We start from the raw sequence: 13,461 nt of genomic DNA, 5'->3' as shown, positions 1-13,461 counted from the left end.
CACAGAAATTATTTTTCGTTATTTTCTTAAAAATAATGGCTAATTTTAATGCATTTCTTAACTAAATTTTAAGTCTCACTCACGCAACGGATACTCACCTGAACAAAATTCTTTTTAGGGATTTTGTAGGCCTACTGTCCCTTGAAATTTTCCACAAAATTATTTTCACTTGAATCCAGCCATAGAGCCTGGGTTTAGAGTTTCAATACATGAAGTCCATGGCATCAAATAAAATAGGCTATGTTTCGACACGTTTCTCTTCACTGTGGCGGGGGTGGGAGCAAGGGTGAATACATGTGCTTTTAGTACTTTATCTCCACTATATATATCAACAGTAATATTTGATGCAGCTCGCCCCAGTTTTTCGGAGCGAGTGTTGAAAGTAAGCACACTCGGCAGATATTACGACACTTTCGGATACGATGTAAGTTAAGTTATTGTCAACTTTTCTGCCATACATCAAGATGAAATTTCGAATGTAGCTTCCCCACGGTAATACAAAGCCCAGAAGGGCACTTCCGGTATCAGTGACGTCACTTCCGGTTTCTTGGACTTGACACTAATATACCCATGTGACATATCGCTGAAAAGGTCATCACATGTACATTACGATTCTGTCATTACCACATGTTTTTACAGAGACGTCAAGGGAATATGGCCAAAAACATCGCCGCAAACTTGATCTGAGTATATGAGACGATGATAAAAATAAATATATGAAATGTAAAGATATCATTAATTTGAATAGTATTCCATATATATTATGTACATATCATACATATACAGTTACTAGCAATATTATAACTCGTAATACATATAGGCCTGTATCTCATATCACCATTCGGTTCGAATTTTTTGATTTCACACCGTAGCGCTTTATACAGTGTACTCGTCAAACTTTGCGACAACAAATGGTTAGTAATATCCTTTGTACAGGTGCGGAGCGCAACAACACAACGTTCATTCGGGTACTTGTTCACCGTACCACATTTTATGTGTTTAATCCGCTCAGAAAAGGAGCACTTTAGCGTGGAAAACGCCATTTTAGAGGCTAAAATCACATAATATTGAAATAAAAAAACTTTCACTTTTTTTTCTTGCAAAGGGATTAGGGCATCGCTGGATACCAGTCAAACAAACAGCCCAGACACCTGACCGGAGGCGGGATATTATAAGAGCCATGATTTCTGAAATATTATCAGAGTGGAAATGAAATTAAGATCAAGATAAATCAATAGAGATCAAGATAATCAATCAAAAAATACCTTCTAAAGCGAGTAAATACCCAAAGTCCCCAGGGTTCCTGTGATTTGCATAGATCCGATGCAGTGAAACTTTTTTCAGATAAATTATGTGTCACTAATATACTTCAGCTCTCAAGGTCGATGTCGACCATGCACCCCGCCGCAGTCGAGAAAAACGCGTTTTAAAATGGGTCTAATTTCAGTGTTTTGGATACCTAGGTTTTTCAAACTAGTCTCATTTCTACACTCCAACTTGAACTTCGTTGATATTGGGCATATATTGAGGGGAACCCAAGGTGGTTCATACTTCATTATGAACAGTCTCGAAAAATGTGTACCGAAGCTGCAGTTGCCGTCAAAAGTATGGTATTTTTCTCACTGAAAATAGCGTCGTTTTAAACCAAAAAAATCGGGGCGACCAAGCTCCGCAATCAGAGACCTACTTTATTTTCTGTGGGGTCTGGGGGCCCCCGGGGTACCAACCGCCAAGTTTGATCAAAATCGGTTTCCTGTTGCCTTATCACTTTTTGCAGAATTTGCATGGTCTTCTCACGGACTCGTTCTTAAGTCAATCTCCAATATAGGAATAAGAGCTTATGAAACCATATACACAAAATATATAACAACTAATTATATTACCCAATAAAGTATTTGGGGAAATCACTAATCATAGTAAAGTTACAGGTCAAATGGAAACTTATAATAACATACAATAAATTACATCTGATTAGCCAGTAATAGTTAGGGGAAACCACTTTATCATAACCTTAGTATAGTAACAAATCAGAAGGAAACTTATCAAAACATATAGAAGGTAATTATATAATAGCACACAATTATAAAGGAAAACCACACATTAATTGTTCCGTAAATGAGAAAAAAAAAAAAAAGATAGGAAAACACTTATTATATTAACTTATACTTCACTTATAACCACACAAACACAGAGGGCATACTGGGGTACTATGTCTGCAGTTATTATAATTGGATGTGGTCTGCTACAGCTGAGATCTGGTTAGATGGTTTAGGTTGGTGTTGGCTAAGTCTTACATCTTATTGTTGCCTGGTTTCCCCAATGTAGCTGCTTTTACAGGAGCAGAAGACTTGATAAATGCATCCTTTGGGTGACGTTGGTTTAGTTGACTTGCATTTACCATTAGCTTGGAGGATGTCTTTGATGGTGTTTGTGCCTGAGAAGGTTACCTGGATACCAGCTTGTTGCAACAATCTTCTTAGGCTGACCTTAAAAATATCTTTGTTTCACCAAACCCGACCCACAATCGAGGAGAAGGGTCGGTAGGTCGGGTTTTTTTCAAAAAAAAAGTTTTAAGAGCTAATTTGACAGCTTGATAATTTTCCGGGTGCAAACATTCGTCTTATTTTATTGGCAAACAAATCAATGACATCAGGATTTTTCTTGATGCACGACTCCCACACAAATTGCGACAAACTCACGTTTGAAACTCCCTCAACACGTTTTTAACGATCGTGCGGGTTGTGCCTTCATTTTTCTCGAAAACGGATATTGAAAATATCGTCGTCATGTTTAAAACGACGCCCCACAGACATAGAGGCAGAATCATTTCGTGGGAATGGACGTGCTTTCGTCTGCAACCATTTTGTTGAGAAGCGACACCTATGACGCTTTCGTCTTGATCAACCAGTTTCAATAATGAATCAAACCATAGCCATAGTAAAGGGAAATAACTCTCGTGATATATTTCAGGTTGACACACAAAATAAAATAAAAAGATCGCGGAAAAGTGCAATAAAATAATTTAAGTCGGGGGTGGTTTTAGTTAGTCGGTCGCGTTAGGCGAAACAAAGATATTTTTAAGGTCAGCCTTATTTGGTATGATATTTTGCCATTAAAGGGGATAGTGACTCTGATTGGTGGCTTATCTTGTGCTTTGTATTCGGTGTTGTCAGATAGTGCCTTTTTTTTGTCCCCCGCCTTTCGAAGAAAGCAGGGGACTATTAAAATGGGTTCGTCCGTCTGTCTGTCTGTCTGTCTGTCTGTCTGTCCGTCTGTCTGTCCGTCACACTTTTTGGGACACAATAACTCTCTTCCTAATTGAGCTAGAATGTTCAAACTTGGTGTATGTGTTTATTAGGTCAATGCCTTGATGGAGTTCGAAGATGAGCATTTTCCGCTTAGGGTAAGCAGAGATAAGCAATTTGATTGGTTGATGCTTTGGGACACGATAACTCTCTTCCTAATTGGGCTAGAACGTTCAAACTTGGTGTATGTGTTGATTAGGTCAATGCCTTGATGGAGTTCGAAGATGAGCATTTTCCGCTTAGGGTAAGCAGAGATAAGCAATTTGATTGGTTGATGCTTTGGGACACGATAACTTTTAATTGAGCTAGAATGTTCAAACTTGGTGTATGTGTTTATTAGGTCAATGCCTTGATGGAGTTCGAAGATGAGCATTTTCCGCTTAGGGTAAGCAGAGATAAGCAATTTGATTGGTTGATACTTTGGGGCACGATAACTCTCTTCCTAATTGAGCTAGAATGTTCAAACTTGGTGTATGTGTTGATTAGGTCAATGCCTTGATGGAGTTCGAAGATGAGCATTTTCCGCTTAGGGTAAGCAGAGATAAGCAATTTGATTGGTTGATGCTTTGGGACACGATAACTTTAGTTCTAATTAAGTGAGATTGATGAAACTTGGTGTATAGATTTATTATATGAATACCTTAACTAAGTTCGATAATGAACATTTTTTGCTGAGGGTAAGCAGAGTGATAAGCAATTTGATTGGTAGAAACTTTGGAACACAATAACTCTCCTTCTAATTGAGGTAGAATGTTCAAACTTGGCATAGGTGTCTATTAGGTGAATGTTTAAACTTGATGTATATGTAGATGTTCATTAGGTGAATGTCTTGACTGAGTTCAATAATTAACATTTCGAGCTGAAGCTAAGCAGAGCTAATCGATTTCATTTGTCGATGGTTTGGGACAAGATAATCTTGATTCTATCTGATAGAGAGTGATGAAACTTAGTGAAAAAAATAAATGTGCGATTAATTAATATGTGTCATCTATTTATTTTGCAATTTCGGCGGGGGACATCAGCCTCACTGTTGGCTTGTTTTTATTACATCTTCTACTAATTTAGGTGGGTAGTCATAAAAGGTGGTAAAAACTTCTCTGAGGTGGGTCATCTCTGCATCTAGTTTCTCAGGTGTTGATGTTCTGTTAGCTCATTTTACTAAGGATGATAAAGTGGCTCTTTTGATACTGATTGGTTTTAACGGGTGATATTGCCAGGGCTTTCTCTTCAAATGCTGTCATAAAGATTTCAGTTAGTAGAGGTGATAACGGGCTCCCCATAGGCAGACCATGAATTTGTTGATAAAAATCATCCCCCGAGGTGAAATAGGTTGCTTGAATACATGTTCTGGTGAGGTCTATTAGGAAATAATTTGTTAGTGTGCTGTCAAGCGGTTCAGGCAGGTTGTCTAATCTTATCTGAAGTTCTTCTAAGGCTAAATCATGGGGAATATTTGTGAACAAGTCTATGACACTGTACGATACCATTACTTATGCATTGTCTTGGCAATATAGTTCCTGACAGAATTCGGCAGTCTTTGATGAATGAGGCTGCTGACTTCCCTGAAGTTGAGAGTGGTTTGGAGAGAAACTGTGCTGTATTATAGAATACGGAATCTCACGAACAAATCAATAGTCTAGCTTTAATCATTTTTATACGCCCACATTTTCATGTGGATATATATTGTCGTCGCCCCTGTCCGTCCATCCGTCCACAATTTGTTTGTGGACTCTCTACAGGTCACAATTCTTGTCCGATTTTGACGAAACTTGAAATATAGGTTTATTCCCAAAAGATCTTGGCTGCTTTCGATATTGGCATGTATTGGATCAAAACATCATTGATTATGGCCCCTGTTTGTACGAAAAATCACATTTTTAGCTTGTGGACCCTATAGGGGTCACAATTTTATCTGATTTTGTTGAAACTTGAAATGTAAGTTTATAACCCAAAGATCTCAGTTCCTTTCGATATTCGCGCATATCGGACCGTAACTTCCTGAATTATGGCCCCTGATTGTACGAAAAATCGCGTTTTTAGCTTGTGGACCCTATAGAGGTCATAATTTTTATTCGATTTAAAAAATTGTATTATTATATCACCGTAAAACCCTAAGGAAGGTTGAGTTCGAATTTTGTGAAAATCGGACCAAAATGGCTACCGTTTGTACGCGAATAGTGTAAAAATATGGTAAATCAAGGTTGTGGACCCTGTATAGGTCACAATTTTAATTCCATTTTGATGAAACTTGAAATGCATGTTTACAACCTAAAGATATTGGTTTCTTTCGATATTGTCGCATATCGGATTGTAACTTCCTGAATTATGGCCCCTGATTATATGAAAAATCGCCTTTTTATACACCCACATTTTCATGTGGACGTATTATGCCGTCGCCCCTGTCCGTCCAGACGTCCGTCCGTCCACAATTTGTTTGTGGACACTCTACAGGTCACAATTCTTATCCCATTTTGACGAAACTTGAAATATAGGTTTATATCCAAAAGATCTCGGCTGCTTTCGATATTGGCATGTATCGGATCAAAACTTCATGGATTATGGCCCCTGTTTGTACGAAAAATCACGTTTTTTGTTTGTGGGCCCTATAGAGGTCACAATTTTTATCTGATTTTTTTGAAACTTGAAATGTAAGTTTATAACACAAATATCTTGGTTCCTTTCGATATTTGCACATACCGAATTGTAATTTCCTGAATTATGGCCCTTGATTGTAGGAAAAATCACTTTCTTTTTAGCTTGTTCTCTATCCATCTCTCGAAAATGTGGGCGTATCCTGCCTGGCAGCCGCTGGTTTAGCTTGTGGTCCCTCAGACGGTCACAGTTATTTGATTTTAAAAATCGTTTGAATATATCACCGTAATACCATAATAAAGGTTGAGTTCAAATTTCCTGAAAATCAAACCAAAACTGCCGGACAAAATGGCCGCTGCTTGTACGCGAAAGGTGTAAAAATATGGTATATCAAGGTTGTGGACCCTGTAGAGGTCACAATTTTAATCCAATTTTGATGATACTTGAAATGCATGTTTATAACCCAAAGATCTTGGTTCCTTTCGATATTTGCGCATATCGAATTGTAACTTCATGAATTATGGCCCTTGATTCTAGTAAAAATCCATCTCTCGAAAATGTGGGCGTATCCTGCTTGGCAGCCGCTGGTTTTTATACGCCCACATTTTCATGTGGACGTATATTGTCGTAGCCCCTGTCCGTCCGTCCACAATTTGTTTGTGGACACTCTACAGGTCACAATTCTTATCTGATTTTGACGAAACTTGAATTCACAATAATTACTTCTAGAGTTATGGCCCTTGTTTCACTTTGTTCAACCTTGTTAATGCTTGTTTGATGAAAGTTATCATCCAATATGTATGGAATTTATATACATCATTAAAATTTGTTAATGCTTGTTTGATGAAAGTTATCATCCAATATGTATGGAATTTATATACATCATTAAAATTTGTGTAACAGAGGCATATTGAATTTCAACAATTTCCGTCAATTATTTCTAGAGTTATGGCCCTTGTTTTACTTTTTGAACCCTGTGAATGTTTGAATGACAAAAGTGATCATCCAATCTGTATGAAATTTATGTGCATTATTTAAATTAATAAACAAAAAGGCCTGTCAAATTTCATGAATTTCTGTAAACAACTTCCAAAGTTGAGACCCTTGTTTCAGTATGTAAAACCTTGTGAAACTTCAAACGGCAAAAATTATAATCTGATCTGTATGGAACTGTCTTGTAAAGGCCCCCAATGACCTACAAAGGAATAAATATGCAACAACGCTTGTCGACTGCTCGGACGATTTAGCTGCTGTGGGGTATGTTTTGTTGCCTGGCAACCTATCTTTTGTTGTGTTGCTTACTATACTTTTCTTTGGCCCTTTGAATGTGTTTATGTGCAATATCATTCGCAGTTTTTAGATTTGTTTGGATCTACTCAAAATATTGCTTTGCATCTCTTTTAAGTGTGTTAGGTTGTAGTAATTCAACATCAATTGGGAGTGTGGGCTCACGACCGATTAACATATGAAAGGGACTCATATTGTTGAGTTCATCCTTTCTCATGCCGCATTATGCCCTCTGTCTGTCAGAATTTCCTTTGGTGTCCCATAGTGGCATATTATTAATGCAAAAAGTATTCTTGCAATCACTATAGACTCTGCTGACTTCAAAGGAAATGCTTCGACCCATTTTGAATAGGGACACACAATCAATAGAATTGAATGATATCCTTCTTTTGTTGTCTTTAGTGGGCCTAAGGTATCCATATGGATTCTGCGAAATGTGGTGCCAATGGGTAGTGGACGAAGTATGGCTGGCTTTTTATGGTAGTAAGGTTTTGACGCTTGACAGGTTTCGCATGTCTGAATACATTTTTCGTCAAAGTATTTTAATTGCATGGCTTTATGTGTTCTGTCTTGGCCTTGGTGACCTAAGAAGTGATGATAGTCTTTAAAATATCATCTCTCAAGTCTTGAGGTATGCATAGTTATTTGACCTCTCTTTTTGTTTTGGTGCCTTTCCCTCGTGGTGAATGAAGATTATACAGTATGCCATTTGTTAGTTGGTAATGCCTTGTTCAATTAGGATAAGGCATCTTCTTGGAGAATGTCATCTTTTAGAAATTTGATCAGGGGTTGCAATAAAACATCCTCTGCCCGAAGCTTCTGCATCTCTTCTGTATGCTTTCTAATGGTGCTTGTTGGAGATAAGCTTATTCTGCTGCTACCAATATTTCAGCTGTTGACATGCTCTTAAACTGAATTTCAGGATGATTCGTTGGTGCCTGCTGCAGCTGATCCTATTTTATGGCTTCCTGACATATCTCTTGTACTTTCTTCACAGTTCTCTGATTGTTGAAGTTTTCATCATCACTTTGGAAAGTTACATCGTGAACTGCTACATCATAGGTTCTACGTGATAATTCGACGATGGGTTGTATGTTCAGTCTAGTTAGGGGTGTAAGATTGGACAACTCACTTCTTCTTGGTATAGTTGTATATTCTTGTAACAATACTCAACAGTAATAACATATATACAATAATGACCCACAGGCTAGGAAACTTAATAAGGAACAGTGTCTAAGAAATAACTTATCAGAGACCTGCCCTTCAGTATGTCAGTAATGGTATGTCCTGCTGCCTGCCTGTGGCCAACTCCCCCCCCCAATCTACAATCTTTCCTCTGATATATTAGAGGTTACTTGGTAACAATAAACAATCAATAATAATTATATATATTTGTCCCCCGCCTTTCGAAGAAAGCAGGGGACTATTAAAATGGGTTCGTCCGTCTGTCTGTCACACTTTTTGGGACACAATAACTCACCTTCTAATTGAACTAGAATGTTCAAACTTGGGGTAGGTGTTTATTAGGTCAATGTCTTGATGGAGTTCGAAGATGAACATTTTCTGCTTAGGATAAGCAATTTGATTGGTTGATGCTTTGAGACACGATGGAACACGATAACTTTAGTTCTAACTGAGAGTGATGAAATTTGGTGTATAGTTTCATAACATAAATACCTTGACTAAGTTCGATAATAAGCATTTTCTGCTCCGGGTAAGCAGAGCGATAAGCAATTGGATTGGCCTAGACTTTAGACCACAATAACTCTCCTTCTAATTGTGGTAGAATGTTCAGACTTGGTGTAGGTGTTTATTAGTTCAATACCTTGACTATTAAAATGTGTTCGTCTGTCTGTCCATCTGTCTGTTGGTCACACTTTTTGGGACACAATAACTCTCCTTCTACTTGAGCTAGAATGTTCAAACTTGGTGTAGGTGTTTATTAGGTCAATGTGTTGATGGAGTTCGAAGATGAGCCTTTTCTGCTTAGGGTAAGCAGAGATAAGCAATCTGATTGGTTGATGCTTTGGGACACGATAACTTTAGTTCAAATTAAGTGAGAGTGATGAAATTCTGAGTATAGATTCATTATATCATTAACTTGACTAAGTTCGATGATGAGAATTTTCTGCTTAGGCTAAGGAGAGATAAGCAATTTGATTGGTCAAGACTTTGGAACATAACAACTCTGCTTTAAATTGAGGTAGAATGTTTAAACTTGATGTAGATGTTCATTAGGTAAATGTCTTGACTGAGTTCAATGATTAACATTTTGAGCTAAAGCTAAACAGAGCTAAGCAATTTCATTGGCCAATGCTTTAGGACAAGATAACTTTGATTCTATTAGATAGAGAGTGATGAAACTTCGTATATAGTTGATAATCAGTTTGATTGCTTGATACTTTTTAAAAAATAAATGTGCGATAAATTAAAATGTGTCATCTATTTATTTTGGAATTTCGGCAGGTGACATCAGCCTCACTATTGACTTGGGAAAATTAATAATACATATTTTATAGTTAAGGGGTAATATTTAAGTGACATCCATTCATTCATTTACTAAGGTGACTATTTAGCACTTGATGTAATGTTTATAGATCGATTATCTCATTACTACTATTGTCTTTTATCCCTGTCATAGCTGACCATTGTTAGCTTACTTTAGATAATCCATCTTGGGTGAATGGCTGTATTAAATACCACCAGGTCATATAGGCTTGTTGAAATGATTGTTATTTTTTTTTTTCCTAATCTATACCTTTCAGACTAAAGATAAACTTGGTTGTAGTTACTTGGATCCAAACAAACCTCTCTTGAAACAGTTCTTAATGTTATATCCATTTTTATACACCCATTCAAATGGCAATCGTCAAGGGTTCTTTTACGTGTATGCCAATGTGTACACAAGACCAGGCTTTTCCGTTTCATCACTGACAAAGGAAAACCATACCGGACCAAGGTTATAGCTCATACTTTGGGAACGGTTTTGAATGGACATGTTGTGAAATGGGGTGCATGTTTGGAAGGCTGAAATTTACCCAGATATGAATTAATTTCTTTAAAACAAATTGATAGGTAAACTTTATCAGAACAATGGATTTTCTGGAACTTGGATTTTAGCATGTAGCTAAGTTAGCTTTGTTGACCGCAGAGACGACTTGGCTGCTGTGGGTGTATGTTTCGTTGCAGGGTAAAGTATCTTTACCTCTGCTATTATTACCTAAATGCATGAAATGGATATTAAATAGTATGCTTACATGTATACCTAAATGCATGAAATGGATATTAAATAGTATACTTACATGTATACTAAAAATGCATTTCAAACCTTTATGTATTTAAGTAATGTACATGTAGTATGTAAAATATAATGTAGATAATATTTATTATAGGTGTAGCTACTATGGATTGTTATATCTATGTAGTAGGAGGATATGATAGTACTAGTCAACTACGTTCAGTAGAAAGATACTGTGTGGAAACTAATACATGGGAATTTGTTTCTCCAATGAATAGTCCAAGAAGTGCACTCAGTGTAGCTGTTGTTAATGATAAACTTTATGCATTAGGTAATATATAACATTTTTTTACGCCCACATTTTCATGTGGACGTATTATGCCGTCGCCCCTGTCCGTCCGTCCACAATTGTTTATGGACTCTCTACAGGTCACAATTCTTATCCGATTTCGACGAAACTTGAAATATAGGTTTATCCCCAAAAGATCTCGGCTGCTTTCGATATTGGCATGTATCGGATCGAAACTTCATGGATTATGGCCCCTGTTTGTACGAAAAATCACGTTTTTAGCTTGTGGACCCTATCGAGGTCACAATTTTTATCCGATTTTGTTGAAACTTGAAATGTAAGTTTATAACCCAAAGATCTCAGTTCCTTTCAATATTTGCGCATATCGGACCGTAACTTCCTGAATTAGCTTGTGGACCCTATAGAATTCATAATTTTTATCCGATTTAAAAAATCGTTCTGTTATATCACTGTTACACCCTAAGGATGACTGAGTTCGAATTTCGTGAAAATCGGCCCAAAATTGACAGACAAAATGGCCGCCATTCGTTCCCAAATAGCGTAAGAATATGGTATATCAAGGTTGTGGACCCTATAGGGGTCACAATTTTTATCCGATTTTGTTGAAACTTGAAAAGTAAGTTTATAACCCAAAGATCTCGGTTCCTTTCGATATTCGTGCACATCGGACCGTAACTTCCTGAATTATGGCCCCTGATTGTATGAAAAATCACGTTTTTAGCTTGTGGACCCTATAGAGGTCATAATTTTTATCCGATTTAAAAAATCGTTCTGTTATATCACCGTTACACCCTAAGGATGACTGAGTTCGAATTTCGTGAAAATCGGCCCAAAATTGACAGACAAAATGGCCGCCATTCTTTCCCAAATAGCGTAAGAATATCCGATTTTGTTGAAACTTGAAAGGTAAGTTTATAACCCAAAGATCTTGGTTCCTTTCGATATTCGTGCACATCGGACCGTAACTTCCTGAATTATGGCCCCTGATTGTACGAAAAATCACGTTTTTAGCTTGTGGACCCTATAGAGGTCATAATTTTTATCCGATTTAAAAAAACATATTATTATATCACCGTTACACCCTAAGGACGACTGAGTTTGAATTTCGTGAAAATCGGCCCAAAATTGACAGACAAAATGGCCGCCGTTCGTTCTGGAATAGCATAAGAATATGTTATATCAAGGTTGTGGACCCTATAGAGGTCACAATTTTTATCCGATTTTGTTGAAACTTGAAATGTAAGTTTATAACCCAAAGATCTTGGTTCCTTTCGATATTCGCACATATCGGACCGTAACTTCCTGAATTATGGCCCCTGATTGTACGAAAAATTGCGTTTTTAGCTTGTGGATCCTATAGAGGTCATAATTTTTATCCGATTTAAAAAAACGTATTATTATATCACCGTTACACCCTGAGGACGACTGAGTTCGAATTTCGTGAAAATCGGCCCAAAATTGACAGACAAAATGGCTGCCGTTCGTTCAGTTCCTTTCGATATATGCGCATATCAAATTGTAATTTCCTGAATTATGGCCCTTGATTGTAGGAAAAATCACTTTCTTGTTAGCTTGTTCTCTATCCATCTCTCGAAAATGTGGGCGTATCCTGCCTGGCAGCCGCTGGTTATTGAAATATTGTCATATATTGTTGTCACCCCTGGACAACTGGCTGGCATCCACAATTGCTTGTGGAGGCTTTATAGGCACTAAAGCAGCTAGAGCCATTTTGAACAGCCTGCATGAGAAAAATGGATGTTTATTGTCGTCGCCCCTGGACGTCTGTCCACAATTTGTTTATGGACACTCTACAAGTCACGATTTTTATCCGATTTTGACGAAACTTGAAATATGAGTTTATCTTGCAACGATCTTAGTTCCTTTCGATATTGGCATGTATCAGATTGTAAGTTGCCCCAGTCCGTCCGTCCGGTGTTCACAATTGCTTGTGGTCGCTCTAGAGGCTAAAATTAATATCCAATTGACTTTAAATTTATACACAGTGTTTAAGGTCATGACACAAAGAATCCTATTGATTTTCAGCGATTTCCGATAATTACTGCCAGAGTTATGGCCCTTGATCACTTCAAAAAATCTTGTGGACGCTATAGAGGCCAAAGTTAATATCCGATTGACTTTAAATTTATACACAGTGTTTAAGGTCATAAGAAGAAGAAGCCTATTGATTTTCAGCAATTTCCAATAATTACTGCCAGAGTTATGGCCCTTGATCACTTCAAAATATCTGATTGACTTTAAATTTGTATACAGTGTTTAAGGTCATGAGACGAAGACGCCTATTGATTTTCAGCGATTTTGATAATTACTGCCAGAGTTATGGCCCTTGATCACTTTAAAAAATCTTGTGGATGCTCTAGATGCTAAAGTTGATATCTGATTGACTTTAGATTTATCCACAGTGTTAAGGGTAATGAGATGAAGAAGCATATTGATTTTCAACAATATCCCATAATTACTGCCCGAGTTAGTTTAAACAATATTTTATTCAATTAACGTAACTGGATTGTACAATAGGCAAAGGCCTATATAAGCTCTGTCCAAACATATAAAATAGTAATATCTTATGTTTACAATAGTGGACATATGTATAGACAGTGAGTTACAAAAATATATACATATCTTGGAATCTAATCGTAGGGTATTACATTTTCATTTTAGATTATGAAATTTTTAAAAGATAATAATTTATTGCATTAATAAAATATTAA

At 37.0% G+C, this 13,461-nt stretch overlaps 1 protein-coding gene across 1 annotated transcript in view; it reads left to right on the top strand.

Annotated features, from left to right (window-relative positions):
• The window catches only part of LOC126817147 (kelch-like ECH-associated protein 1), a 109,213-nt gene that overhangs the window by 91,305 nt on the left and 4,447 nt on the right, over window positions 1-13,461 (top strand). Inside the window, exon 4 of the mRNA XM_050543989.2 lies at window positions 10,577-10,753. Within this exon, the coding sequence (XP_050399946.1) occupies window positions 10,577-10,753 (177 nt within the window). The remainder of the gene's footprint in view (window positions 1-10,576; window positions 10,754-13,461) is intronic.

Source organism: Patella vulgata, chromosome 4 (genome assembly GCF_932274485.2).
Source record: "Patella vulgata chromosome 4, xgPatVulg1.2, whole genome shotgun sequence".
NCBI classification, from domain to species: Eukaryota; Metazoa; Mollusca; class Gastropoda; family Patellidae; genus Patella; species Patella vulgata.
Note: the sequence above shows the minus strand (reverse complement) of the source record. Positions and strands in the feature narration are given on the sequence as shown.